At 37.7% G+C, this 14997-nt stretch overlaps 1 protein-coding gene across 1 annotated transcript; it reads right to left on the bottom strand.

Annotated features, from left to right (window-relative positions):
• Window positions 1-176: 176 nt before the first annotated feature.
• LOC101306408 (hippocampus abundant transcript 1 protein-like) lies at window positions 177-3649 on the bottom strand. Its single transcript, XM_004292590.1, has 14 exons — window positions 3488-3649; window positions 2892-3003; window positions 2439-2551; window positions 2172-2294; window positions 1842-2065; window positions 1611-1686; window positions 1400-1486; window positions 1206-1286; window positions 1052-1084; window positions 880-933; window positions 752-793; window positions 567-645; window positions 411-481; window positions 177-245 (listed from the first exon to the last, which is right to left on the bottom strand). Exons 1-14 carry the CDS (start codon window positions 3647-3649, stop codon window positions 177-179), a joined length of 1326 nt encoding a protein of 441 aa, XP_004292638.1.
• Between the last annotated feature and the right edge of the window lie 11348 nt (window positions 3650-14997).

The following is a 14997-nucleotide window of genomic DNA, read 5'->3' as shown; positions in this document are numbered from 1 at the left end:
CTTCTCTCTCTCTCTCTCTCTCTCTCTCTCTCTCTCTCTCTCTCTCTCTCCAGTTTCTTCTATGTATACAATAATATCATTTCATAATAGCTTAACATAGCCCTTGTTCTGGGGTCCCTTCTGTATTTGATTACAGAGTTCCATCAGATCAAACTGTTGGTGAAAAGATCTTTATGCTAGGCAAAACTGTGACTTGAAATAGGAGGAGAGGCCCTTATCATAGTACTCTGAATTAAGGCAATGACCTGCACACAGAAGTGTTATATGTCAAGCAGTTTATACATAATAATAGGTAAACGTTTTCTGTTTGATCTGCTGTACAGTGTTTGAACTCAGCAAATTCTCAATGCGTCATATGTTATGTTTATTTCCAAGAACTATCCGTGCTATTAGTTCATTTCCATTCTTACCGTTGCAAGTCCAAGGCACATAATACTGAAGCCAGGGAAATTGAGCGGTGCATCTTTAGACAAAAATAAAGCTGTACAAAAGGAAAACTGGTCAAACTAAAACATTTACTTCCCAGTTCCCAGAAGATAAAAACAGTCAAAAATATCAACATGTACCTGTCAAAGGGCTAAAAACTAATGGAGAAACAATGTTGGCAAAGGAGCTTATGCCTGCCATGCATCCTTGAGCCTTTCCCTGATATCAGTTTTACTTCTTCAATGAGCTGAATAATAGTAATAAGATACATATTGTGCAGATCTTTTCTTATTTTATAACTGAAGATCCTATTAAGTAGAACTACCTGCTCAGTTGGTCCAACTTGTTTTGATGCAATGCTGTGAATCTGTCGGTCACAAAAGTTCACTGTCAGACATAGTCATTCAACCAACAGAAGATAGCTTTTTATCAAGGTTAGAGCAAAAAACCTACAGTTGGTTGTGCTAATAAGCCGAAAGAAGAAAACACAGTAGCTGCATAAGGAACCTGCAGCATTGAAAAATTAAGACAAATAAGAATACTTGGTACTGGAGGAAAGATGTAGTGAAACAAACATGTGTATCGTGTTTAAGGATGTTGGGAGTGTGCAAAGACCAAAGTTTACCCAAGGTGCCCAAGCGACACTGTTTAGAAACATCTGTATAGTTTGTAAAACCAGACGGGTCAGCGATACTAATTTCAAAAAAGAAAAATGTAATGACACAAGAAATTAGCAAGGTGAATGGAAAGGTGGAGGAGTTAAAGCTATAAGTGCATACACTAATACAGCTCAGTAAGAGCCCAAATGACAGCATCTTTTCCTCTCGGATTTTAGGTGCCAACATGGGAATGAGAATCATCTGCATATTAGCCAAATTGATTAGCAAAGTACTTCAAGAACTAAAAGTGGGAGAAGCTGAAGACTTTTAAAAAATTTGTCTGTGAGCAGCAGCAGAAGTTTTGTGTAACTAGCCTGTGATATGGCTCCTGCTATCCCCACAAGGAGCATTATATCAGAAAACTGGTTTTTGTCGAACTGAAAACGAGCCTTAAGAAAATACTGCATGGTTTGGAAACTTGGACAGTCATTAATAGGGGATTTCATGGATCTTGAGTTCTTGACTAACAATTCTCAATTAAAAATAATGAAATCACGAAGTTTGGGAAAAAAGAGAAAAACATACCATGACCGTAACTTGCATGCCCCCTTCTGCTAGGCTCTGAAAGAAGGAAATAATACCAGCTTGTGACAGGGTCTTACTGCAACAGATACATGGTTATACTCAAGTACAAACTAAAGAAGGCAAGCACCAAACATTTCCTTACTCAACTACTCGAGTAACCTTCAAGGTAATTGCTTAATCTGCACTATTCAGACACAAAAGTTTAAGCTTTACTGCTATACAAACTCTTACCTACTCCTAAGTAATCTAAAAAGATCCCCAGCTGATGGCATCTTCTTAAATGCAATTTTTGTTTTCGGAGTATAATCGTCATCCTCTGTGATTCGGTCTGGTACTGGTTCTGATCCCTTCAAGATAGGCTGGCTCAAAGTGCTATCCCCATGATCTGGTAGCCTGGTTTCTTTGAGAAAAATTCTCATGTAAACAGCCGCCATCATTGAAGCTAAGGCAGCAACCTAACCACCATATATGTATACAAAATTACAAGTAGTAATTGAAAGCCAGATGCTGATTTTGTTAAAGAAATTAAGGGTTGGTGGTTGGTAGAGAGGAAGTTAAAACCTGAAATGTTGACGAAGTGGGGAGGATACGAGCTACTAAAGTTCCACAGACAAATGATGCGGAGGTACACCCAGCTAGAATTCCAAATGTAGATACTCTTTCTTTCTCTGAAATGTTGTCTGCCTGAAAGTACAAAACTAGATTGGATATATGGTTTGACAATGGATGTAGAATCCGGTGACATATGCATTGTAATGCGACTCAACATGACCAAGGTAGCTAGGTTCTGTAGGTTCTATAGTTTCATGGTGATAGGAACAGACATACAATGTAAGCGAGGGCGAGGCAGTTGACGCTGCCTTCACATGTCATGGCAGTTAGGGTCCTCAGCACAAAGAAAGCATAGAAGAAGTTGGTCTCCCGGCTAAATGCTAATATTGCTGAAAGAGAAAAGAAAATTCAGGTAATAAGATATATAAACATATATTGTTGTCAACAATTAGTGGTATATATGGAAGAAAATTAAAAAATGAACCAACACCCTTCTTATGTACACTGAAGTAGAATTAGCAGTCGAGCAGATAATCAATGGAAAATTTGTGATCGAGTCCCAAATCTGATAGACATTAGTGTTAATTTTGATGAGACACCCGTAGCCTAATATACTACATGCAATTTGCCACACTACAGCAGTTCAGCTGTTCTGAAAATAGGACGGGAAGCAACAGTAGAATAGCACCAACAAGAAGCAACAGAATCAATGGGAGGAAGCATAAGTACCTAGTGGGATAATGGATAGTGTCAATGGGAATGTGAGCAGAGCCTTCCGCCCATAGAGGTCCGATAGGTTCCCAATTACCGGATTCATCACCACCGTTCCCAATCCTATGATCTGCATCAAAAACATAATGAGGACTATGAGTCACTTTCTCTCTCCTCAAATTTGCCATCTTTCTCAAAAAGCTTAATTAGTTAATTAGTTTGAGATATAGTAAATTAATATACGTTTTCACTATCAATATAACCGGATTCAGATCACAAATATTTTCTATCGTATGGGAAAAGATGAAAAACGTTAATATATAGACACACACGTTTTAGCACTTACTAGTTGAAATCAAAATCAAAACTTGAATCAGTATCCAAAAAAAGAAGAAGAAGTTTTACAGAGTAGAAAATTGTTGATTTTTTGGGAAAGTGTGTAAAGTTCACTTTGGAACGTATATTTGGAATCATCAACTGAAGGTGATTTTAACACTAATTAATTTAGAGAAAGAGAAATGAAAGATGAACTCCTCTTAGCTTTGATCCAAAAAGAAAAAAAGCTCCTTCTAATTTAGAATTAACGTGAAAACTTCACACTTGCAGGGAAGTACCGCTTGTTGAAACCCAGTGAGGTAAATGGCAAGAGAGCAGCTTTCCCGACTGGGGCAAACCGCCGCGACGGTGACGTCGGTGATGGCCGGAAAAACCAAGAAAATCGAAAACGAAGAGAGGAACACCGTCACGAAAAGGTGCACCAACTCTCTCTTCTCCATTGTCCCTGCCGCTTTCATCTCTTCACCTCCACAACTCGATCTGCACAGACTATCCTCCATATTGATATTTATACATATCAACGTTATGCGAAGGCACAATTAAGCTCGTCTTGGATAACGCTTTCTCTGCTATATATGAAACGTTAAGATATATTCTTTGTGCATGCGAGAGACTTTATTGAGTTGTATGTTTTGTAACATTTTAATAGTTTATTTATTATTGAATTTATTTTTTGGTGAATTTATTTAGGTGTTACTTTCAGTTTTTATTTTGAACACGTTTTGACATTTATTTGTGTAACTCATAGTAGTTATTGTGATTTATTTTGTTTTATATCTTGTAACCTATAGGTATTGGTTATTATCCTATTAATCATAAAGAGTTTCCTAAACAAGCTTATAAATACCACCATCTGTTGCATGAAGTGATGTACAACAACAACAATATATTTACCCATCAATTTTCCATCAAAATTCCCAATAAAATGTGCTTGTGTTTTTATTCGGCCAAAGGAAGGTGTTCTTGGGGTGAATCTTTGGGTTCGTCCAATTTATGTCTATTAGTGTGAGTCTTGTTGGGCTGTTATATCTTGGAGGGGAGAAGTCATAAATTTATGGTGCACCGGTATTATTCCGTAGAAGGTTTGAATCTTCTTAAATAGAACGAGATACCCGTGTCTCAGCTTATTGTTAATGAGCTTTTTGTAATTGAAATTATTATTTTCATTGTAATTTCACCAAAATTTTTAAAAAGATTCATCGAAGTTGGAGCGTGCTCTCACCGAATTGATCACCGAATCGGCCTAGTTTCCACGCCATGACCATTGAGAACCCAATCGACATGGAGGCTGGTCAGCTTTGGGATCAAATGTGTAGCAAATTAGTTTTTACTAGCTAGCATCCAACTTAATTAGACAATGTCAATCAAAAAAAAAACTTAATTAGAAAATGTTAATCATTGATATTTCCTAAGAATTGTGTCTACATATATATTACCTGAATATTGAGAACAATATGCTAGTATGTGAATCAGAGGAGGAGAGAACTATTAAGGGATGTGAAATCCACACTTCCCAAATTGTAATCCATACTCTCATTTTCTATTTTTAGTCATCATTTTCATAAGAAGACAAAAGTTAAGTAACTAAAAACAAAATTTAAGTTACAAAAAATGGAAAATGTGAGTGTGGATTACAATTTAGGGAGTGTGAATATCACTTCCCAATATTAATCCTAAGAAACTTAGGATCATAACATCCTCCCATTAGGATATTGAATCGATCAGTTGCTCTCTCTTGTTTTTCTCACAAGTGGCAAGCCAATGCAGTAGTTGCGACTAGGAAGCGATCGAGTTCCACTCGTGGATCACTATCGAAAACGAAATGCATATATCATTGAATAGAAGTTATAGAACTGAAGTAGAATTATCCCCTCCCCACCCCTCCCCCCCCCCAATCCAAAACAAGACCATATCATCTAAGCACAGGAAAATAAGGCAACCACTCCTTGAGCGTCCAAATCAAGTTTCAGTACAGCCACCACAGATGGAAAAGTCATTCATATATACCCTAAATTATCTCAATTATGAACCTCTCTGCTTAATGCTGCCTTCATTAACTTGTTAGTCGATAATGAAATTTCTTTGCAGTCACCATTAAAGCGTGTTTGCACACCAGAAAAAAAAGCTCGAAAGTCATTGTTAAGTGACTTCAAAGATATTGAATTGGTGTAGAAATGTGTGTCTTCAACCCCATGCCATGACTTATTGGCTGGTAGAGTTTATATATGTTCTAATTAGCCAGAAAACGAGAGTAATGATTATTAGAAAGACAGGCTATACGTACACACAGCTCATAAGCATGGAACTCGATCAACCAAACGTATACCCTTGACATTTTTCCATTGAAGAAATATCAAATTACTGCTGCATATATATAGTGGTGCTACATATTCCTCACACCATATATAGATTCTCTTCACGAAATAACGGTCCATCGATGCCGACCTGTTTACCACACCCTTCCTTTTTTTTTTTTTTGGAGAAAAACCACACCCTATTTCAGGTAAACTCAGCGTAGCTAGTTTAATTAATCGCAAAGAATGGTCTAGCTGTTTACCTAACAATCTCTCTAGCCAAACCTCAATTATAACATGATTATTAACATCGATCTCTATTGGATATCCAAGTCGCTCAAGCTAGATATTAGCTCCCTAAACCCTAAATGCTCGGTCGTCTTAATCCCCAAAGCTTCTGCGTATTTGGGTGGCTTAATTATAGCTAAAAAACTGTTTAAAGTGTGATTCGTCTGTGATTTTCTGTTGATAATAACAATTAGTGTATGAAGTCTGATCGAACTTCAGTATGAACCATATGAAAATATATGGCATCAGCTAATTGCTGCAACTGCCGGCAAAAAAAATTGCAAATAGAAGCAGTTCTTCTGAACGAAAATAAGCTTTAGATTAATTGTTAATTCAAACTTCACCAGAAACATTCTAATCCCTATTGACTTCAAATTATCAGTTAAACAATAATATATCATTAAGCTAGCTAGATAGTTGTACTGGCATTCGATCAAAGAATCTTTGTAATTAACAAGGTCAAATGCATGCCAGCCTTTTCTTTTTTTTACAAAAAAAAAAAAAAAANAAAAAAAATAAACAGCTTCCATCAGTTGCAACCTAGACGAATGAAATCCACATTGCTGATTCCTATATATAAAGCTCTTCAACAATATGGAATTTTCATCAATTTATAAAACTTGAGTAAAGTTTCCGCATACAGAGATACTATACTATTAGCTTGGAAGTTATTACTTGAGCTCGATGGAAGTGATCAAGTCCAAGTCATCATCATCATCGTCTGCAGAAGGAAAGCAAAGCCGAAGGGCGTCACTAAAGAAGGCATTCTTTCAGCATTTCAGGTCAGCTCGCGTTCATCAAAAGAACAAGAGCAGTAGGAACAATCTATTAATGAGGGCCGCCTCCATTTCAAAGGTGAGCAGCCAGGAGGGTTTTAATGTACTTGCCCACTCGACGTCTCAGGATGACAATGGGGTGTTGAGGATGAAGATTCTCGTGAAAAAGGAAGATTTGGAGAGAGTTTTCGAACTCATGAGGAATAATAATAACAATACTAACCACAAAAAAGATGAGAATGGTGCTGATGATGAGGAGGATGAAGAAGCATTTTTGTTGATAGAGGAGCGCCTAAATCAGTTGCGGAAAAAGCATAGGCGCCATTGTTCTTGGAGTCCTGCTCTGCAAACCATCCCAGAAGACATATTTTAGCTGGGGAAGATATGCAAGGGGACTATAATTTTTTTCTGGTTTCGGACTATGTTTTTGGTTTGCGATCGGAATTTTTCTTTTTCGGTAAGAGACTATGTATGGCTTTCCATCTTTTGTACGTTCATGGATCTCTTACTGTAACTTGTCCTCAATGGCTCAATCACATTATTATGACATGTTTGGATGTAATTTTGAGCAAGACTGGGGCAGATATGCAAGAATGTCACGGTTTCACAAAGCATTTCAGACTGCAATCGATTGAACTACGTACGTACTAAAGATAAAGAGTGTAATAAGATTGACAATCTAATTCGGAAAGAGATTTACTGGGAAATGAAATGTAAACTACCGTTTTGTCTATCACTGTTTTGTCTCTATGGTTATACAGATCGAGACCTATACCTGCCTTGCATTTTCTTGGTAATTATAAACCACTTAATTAATCAACCCAATTCATCAAATCCTTGTCAGTTTAAAAAAAAAAAAAAAAAAACCCAATTCATCAGTAAACGCACTATAATATATTGGACTTTACGTTATGCTAGTTAATTCAGACTCATAATTAAGCCTTGAGAAATGAGATTTGGAACATTTTATTTTCTTCTTTGTGTGTGCTTGCTTGCATGCATGCATGTTTTAGATAGGAAGACAAAGATTGCAAAATTCCATTCTTGAGAACGGAAGCACCTTACTAGAGGATGCATACCGCATCCCACGACATGTGGTATAGTTACATAAAATTAGGTCTAACTATTGAAATTCACTTGTCTCTCATAATTCCTTAAAAATTGTTCTTTAGGTGAGCATGCATGTTCAGAGAATAGATCCCACTTATATGTAAAAATAAGGACTGTCACTCTATGAGTTTTTAAGGATTTTTCTGTAAAACTAAATTATTATGTCGTGACATGCGTCCAGACAAGGTATACACATGCATCATCCAATATTGTCCACGTATATGACTTGAATATTTGCCGCACGTATGTTAGAGTCCACGTATATGACTTGAATATTTGCCGCACGTATGTTAGAGCGCGCATATTGATAGTATGAATCTCACTCATGACAATCAGCTAGGGCATTACCTATATATGGGTCTTACAGGAAATCTTGAAACAATAATAGTACATCACTTGGCAAAGTAAGTAGGTTTAGGTCGTATTATGTGTGTTATCAGATTGTGTTGCAATTTACTAACCCTTTTTTTTTTTTTTTTTTTTCTTTAAATGAGTAGTCGTGACACACATTCTTGGCTGTCAAAATAAAGCTCGAGCGCCATTATTTTTTGAAGTCACTGCTAAGATTATGAAGGAGGGAATATTTGTGGGAGAGCGAAGGTTGTTCAACCCCGGGACCTGATTTGGCTGCTGGTTGAGTTTATGCGCTTAAATTGTTTGTTGAGATATATAGATAAGAGTAGTGATTGATTAAAGAGCCAGGCTATTCGCATACACACAGCTACCTCATAACCTTTGACATTCTCCATCTAAAAAAACATTTAACCATATATCAAATTAATTAAGGTTGAAAAGCCCCTCACCATATATTGATTCTCCTTATCATCGATCATTGATCAATACCTAGCTGTACGTTTAAACACCCTATATTTCAAGTAAACTCAATCTAGCTCAATTAATCTGATCAGAGAATGTTCTGTGTTTACCTAACAATTTGTTAGCCTAAGCTCATTCAAAAACTAATATAAGTCCTCATAACTTGCTTAACTAATTAAACTTTTAATACATTACTGACACGTTTACTTAATTAGAATGAAATTCATCAGAAATGGGAGACGAAATTTGCTGTACAGAGACGCTGGACCTCACTTCTTCATAGTGTGTAGATGGATCAATATGAAGTTTTCCACACTTCCCTCATGTGGAAGACGGAATATTGTTATATATAGCTGTATGGTTGAGCTGCAACATTTGGTGACACTGATAGCAAATAATTAGTTGAAATGATACCTACTACTACTACTATTGAAATGAAAGAAGGATATAAGGCCTCCCTTAACGGGTATACGCGTCTCTTTCATCAGCTCTCCGCTACAATAGGGTTTGCATGTGATCGCAGTCGGCAAAATATTCATCATGATTTGTATAGTATATAGAATCTGATTTCATACTTTTCGGTCAATCTAAGAACAATATGCACATTGTAAATGGAAACTTGAACCTTAATTTATCATCATAAGCATTCTGAGGTTTCTGTTGAGTTCAATAAATCACAGCTAAAACTCAGCTGATCAATAAAATAGGACTAAGCTAGCTACTTATAATATTGGTTACAGAAGAATAATACACCTAACAAATTAAGTCAGATGCATGCCAGCATTTTATTGATTTTTAAAACAGGTCCCGGTTGCGTACAACCCAGATGAAAAAAGAAGACCATAATGCAGATTCCTATATAAAGCTCTGAGAACAATATGGAATTCTCAACGATCGATTAGTAAACATCGAGCATCAAAATACAGTTTAAACACACAAACAGAGAGATAAATACTAGTTGGAAGCAGGTAGCTGCTTAAAGATGGAAGGGATCAACTCATCATCATCATCTGCCGGAGGAAATAAGCAAAGCCGAAAGGCAACGCTAAAGAAAGCGCTCTTTCGTCATTTCAGATCAGCTCGGATTCATCACAAGAACAAAAGCAGCAGGAGTAATAATCTACTAACGAAGACCACAGCGATTGCAAGGGCGAGCGGTCAGGAGGGACTGGAGCGTATCAATGTACTTTCCCAGTCGACTCAGGAAAACAATGGGGTGGTGAGGATGAAGATTCTGGTGAGAAAGGAAGATTTGGATAAAGTTTTGGAAATCATGAGGAATAACAACAATAGTGACCACAATGACACGGAAAATTGTGTTCATGAGGAAGAAGAACAAGTATCATTGTTGATAGAGGAGCGCCTAAATCTGTTGCGCAGAAAGCATAGGTGCCACAATTCTTGGAGTCCTGCTCTGCAAACTATCCAGGAAGATATTTTAGCCTAGTTTACTTTGTTTTGTTTTCGATCATCAATATCTATATATCTGTCTCGTCGTAAATATTGTTCCCGATCGCATTGTCTGTGACGTTTCCGACGTAACTATTAGGAAGAGAAGGGAAGACATGAATGTTCACGACTTCACGGTATACGTACCTAGCTAGCTACTTTGATTCAGACTGATCAAGAGATTGAACAAAATCTGTGAAGCTTATATTGACCGTGTAAAATTGGCGATAATGTGAAACAAATTAGTGTAAATTTACTCTACGCGTCTCTTTCAGTAGCTCTCCGCTACTATAGGCTAGGGTTTGCATGTGAGCCATCAATTAACAAATCATGTAACGCAGAATTTCAGTCGATCCAAGAATATATAATCAACTAAACTAATTAGCTGCAATTTTATAAAAATAGAAACAGTTATTCTAAACGAAAACTCAGAAACACTCATATTTATCCAATTATCCCTCCTTACTGACTTCCATGAACCACAGCTAAAATTTGTTGAGATTATATCTAGAATATATATGACTAAGCTAGCTAGGTTTATTCGTCATGGAAGATTCTTTTAAACAAATTAAGTCTAATTTATCCAGAATTTGGGTTGAATATGACAAAACAGATTTCAGTTACAAGCCATTATAAAGGTAAAAATATCCACAATATTGCAGATTCCTCGCTACATATACAAAGCTCTACGAACAAAATATTGCATTGAATCCTCATCGATCATTTGACAAAAATAGTTTGAAAGTCGAAGTTTAAACAGGCTAATAGAGAGATACTACTTGATTACTTGAAATGGAAGCGAGCAACTCATCATCATCATCTGCAGAAAGAAAGCAGAACCGGAAGGCATCGCTAAAGAAAGCGCTGTTTGCACATTTCAATCAGAAGAACAAGAGCTGCAGAAGCAAACTAGTATCGAGGGCCACTGCCATTGCAAGGGCGAAAAGCTTCAGCGGTATTGATGTATTTTCCCAGTCGACCCAGGAGGACAATGGGGCAGCAGTGAGGTTGAAGATTGTGGTCATGAAGGAGGATTTGGAGGAAGTTTTGGAACTCATGAGGAATTATAACGACAACAATAACAATCATAACACTGCTGACGATGACAATGGTGATGATGTTGAGGAAGATGAAGAAGCATTACTGTCGATGGATGAGCGCCTAATTCAGTGGCGGAAAAATCATAGGCGCCACAATTGTTGGAATCCTACTCTGCAAACCATCCCGGAAGAAATTTTAGCCTGATTAACTGTAGTTTAATCTATTTTGTTCATCATAAACTCCATCCTATCAGTAATAATTAATCAAGTCAATAATATTGGCTTACATATGGTTAAAGTTTCATAAACCCTGTACATGAACTTCAGTACGTTATTATTTTACTTCAAATTAATGACAACATTTGATCGACAAAGATGAATAACCCAGACTTACTTACTAGTTCAATTCACTGGGCATTTGACAAAGATGAACGGTAATCGACAAACATTCACTTTTTACCTTCATTTCAATTAATCTAGAGATCGAGCTCATTTTCTGATTGAATTAGAGACCAAATGGGTATATGTGATGAAATAAAAAGCGTAGGGCCACGATTGGTTGATTGAAAATGTAAAGATTAGGGCTGTAAATGAATTATCTTTGTAAATGATGTAGCCGTTTTAGGGGTACCAATGTTAACATGTTAAATTGAATGAGTTTATACCTTTGCGTTAGTACCTTTGCAGACATAACTCACCTGGGCAAACCCTAATATTTTGCTTGTAGAATATATAGGAAGCAATCAAACACTATATATGATACTAAATTTCCAATCATCCATATGTAAACTCTTCTTTAGTCATTCCTTTTTTTCAAGAAGATGATCTTGGACTCTTGGGTAGTATTTAAAGGGAAGCACGTACATCTCTTTGACAAAAACCTGGTGTTCATTTGGTCTTCTTCTGCAGTTGATCAAGGAAACCAATAACTCACTCATCTATATACTAAAGGCATTACAACCGAAAATAAAAGTGCAACAAATCTACCACATCTTCCATCCATACTTGCTAACATTGTCGTCGCCATCGCCGCCAACAAACGTAAGGTCGTGAGGAGTGCTAAATCGGAGTTTTGATGCCTGAGAAACCGATGCCAAACAAATCTCAGTGCACACACCCTATGGAAACCCTCAACCCAAGGGAGTAGCTCCCTCAAAACAACACCATGTATACAATCTACCATATCGCAAAACACACCATGAAGATGTTGTGGCTGACGAAAGAGGACCAAGTAACAGAACAAGAACTAGAACTAGTACCGAAGCAAATGGGAAGTGATGAACACACGCATGAGCACCCATAATCCAATAGGTAAGTGTGAAATTGCACTTTAGGCGTGCAAACACACAAGCTCCATGTAGGTAAATAATCATTGGTGATTGACAAGCTTGTTTTGGTGTTGGTTGACCAAAAACATTGAAAAATTTGGGACTGTTTGACAGCAATGTGAGAAACCAAGTCCTCCCTTTCTGGACGTAGCCAATAATATCCACAAAGGGATAATACACCACAAGGTGACATGAGCCCACAGACAAAGAGTCCCAAGAAATTGAAAACTGAATTAAATAAAGCAGTGAAGATAAAATAGATTGATACATCGTATGGGCTCAAGACCCAAGCCCAGACCAAAACCCAGTCCCAGGTCCAGGCCCAAAGATCATGAGGCCTAACCCAAAGATGTTGTATCCCTGACAACATATATGCGTTATGCCTTCCTGGTCCCAATAAACTGCTACATCACATATATACTCCACTACGCCATCGTTCCCATCCTTGCGCCGCCGAGGTTGGGCTCCCGCAACCGATGCAAACTTGCCACGCACACCACTCGATCACCCACTAGCCTTCCAGATCTGAGTTTGATACTAGATTGGAGGCGATCCGACCTGTCGCACCACCGACTCCGGCCAGACCACCAACCACCGTGAAGCGTCGCACCAATCCCCCAGCAAATGGATCTCCGATCTGTCCTCCCATCTCGACAAAACCTTTGATGCAAAAAACACTGTAAACAGAAAAATACATGGACAAAACCTGCTTGATCCCCTCGATCCTCCGAGCCACAGATACATGAACAACACCGACATCCCATCCGGTTGCACACATCGTAAGCCAACATGGCCAACAGCCGTCACCGGTGCAGCCAGACAAGAGTAAGATTGGTTTTTGGAAAATCTAGACTCGCGCGTGAGACATGTTCTGTAAGAAGAGAGAGAATGTGCTTTAAATAATAAAGTTTGAATAATTCTTAAACAATAAGCTAGATTGATTAAGACAACCGACGAGATTGTTAGAATATAGTTAAGTTAACAAACAATCTTTGTGAATTTTGCAAGTAAACAATATCTTTTTTTTATCATGGTGTTTCGCTGAGGTTGTGGGCGTTTTCAAGGCGACTAAACCGATGTCTAGGACATCGACGAAGGTGGCCAGAGTTTTTGGTTTCAGATTGCCGTTTCTAGTGGCGTCGATGGCTGAACCCTCTGGTCAGAATAGGGCTTGGAGTTTTGTTTCTAGAAGCCAGCAAGACGAGATCGCTAGCCGATCTAGATTCAACTCAAAATAGCGCGACCCAGTCTCTGTTGGTTCTTCCGATTCGGGTTGAAGGAGGCTGCACTGAAGCTGGTTGCACTCTGCCGACTGGTGTGGTGCGAGTCTCTGCCTTCCAAGGCGGAGCTAGGACTTGGATCTGGACCCAAACCTTTGGGCCAACGTCGGGTTTCAGGCTAGGAGAGTTGCGTGTGATGATGACACCGGTGTCGTCCATATCGACGGTGGCGGAGCCGCCTTGGCCAGTGTCAACGTTGATGAAGATTGTTGGCAAGGAATAATTCAGATTTGCTAAAGTTTGGGACTGCGCTTGGGTTCTTGGGCCTGTGTCTAGCCTGAAGCCCAATGTTGCTAGGTCTGATTTTAAAGCACAAGAACATGTAACCTATAGTGTGCTCTGCCCTAACACTCCTCCAAGCCCTTATCCAAAAGGCAAAAGGAACGTTCAGTAAGTGTTGTGCATTGATAGCTTGGCAGACTGTGCGAGCCGGATGCAGCGAGATGAAATCATAGGACTTAGAGTACTGCAATTAAGCGCCTTGGCTCTAGTTTTATGTTTCTCTGGTATCTTGTTTGTTTCTAGTTAATTTAATCCTCTGCTAAGAGCTAATTGTACCGCAATTAAGCGCCTTGGCTCTAGTTTTATGTTTCTCTGGTATCTTGTTTGTTTCTAGTTAATTTAATCCTCTGCTAATAGCTAATTGTCTAATTTAATGGTGCTTTGATGCTATTATGGCCTGAGTTTATTAATGAAATTTCTGGGGCTACTGCCCCTTTTCCCTTCAAAAAAAATTTAATTTTTTTTTAAATTTTTTTATTAGGTAAATAACTCATATCTTACAAATTAATAGTCTTTTGGTGGCTCTAAATATGCTAGCAAATAGAAAATATTTAGTCTATTGCCCAACTATCATTTAATTTGAATGAAAATACTTAATAGAAGTCTGAAATACTACATGAATTACGTGTCAAAATCCTAAAATTATTCACAAATAAGATTAGAAAATAAAACATAATCATCTACAACTATTTTTTAGTCAATCTAAGAGCAACTTCAACAGTTTCCTCATATTTGAATTTTTCTCTATTTTAAAGAAAGTTAAGCCTCTTTTGCTCAACAGATTCCCTACAACCTCTAAATTAGGGAGTATAATAAAAAAAGAAAACGGGATTCCCTAAATTTACAGCAATCTCCAAAAATTTTGTGAAGAAATATGGAAATTACTGTAAGATAAGGAATCTGTAGGAGTTTAAAAAATCTCTAACAACTCATGTATAAGTATAATTATTTTTATTTTAGAGGAAAAATGCCATTTTTCGGCTCCAACAACTCATCTAAAATATCCTCTATAATATAAAAAGTGAGGGGAGAGAGAGAGAGAGAGAGAGAGAGAGAGAGAGAGAGAGAGAGAGAGAGAGAGAGAGAGAGAGAGAGAGAGAGAGAGAGAGAGAGAAGAGAAGTAGA

Source organism: Fragaria vesca, linkage group LG2 (assembly GCF_000184155.1).
Source record: "Fragaria vesca subsp. vesca linkage group LG2, FraVesHawaii_1.0, whole genome shotgun sequence".
NCBI lineage: Eukaryota > Viridiplantae > Streptophyta > Magnoliopsida > Rosales > Rosaceae > Fragaria > Fragaria vesca.
The sequence above is the reverse complement of the archived record's forward strand: the minus strand, read 5'-3'. Positions and strand labels throughout refer to the sequence as shown.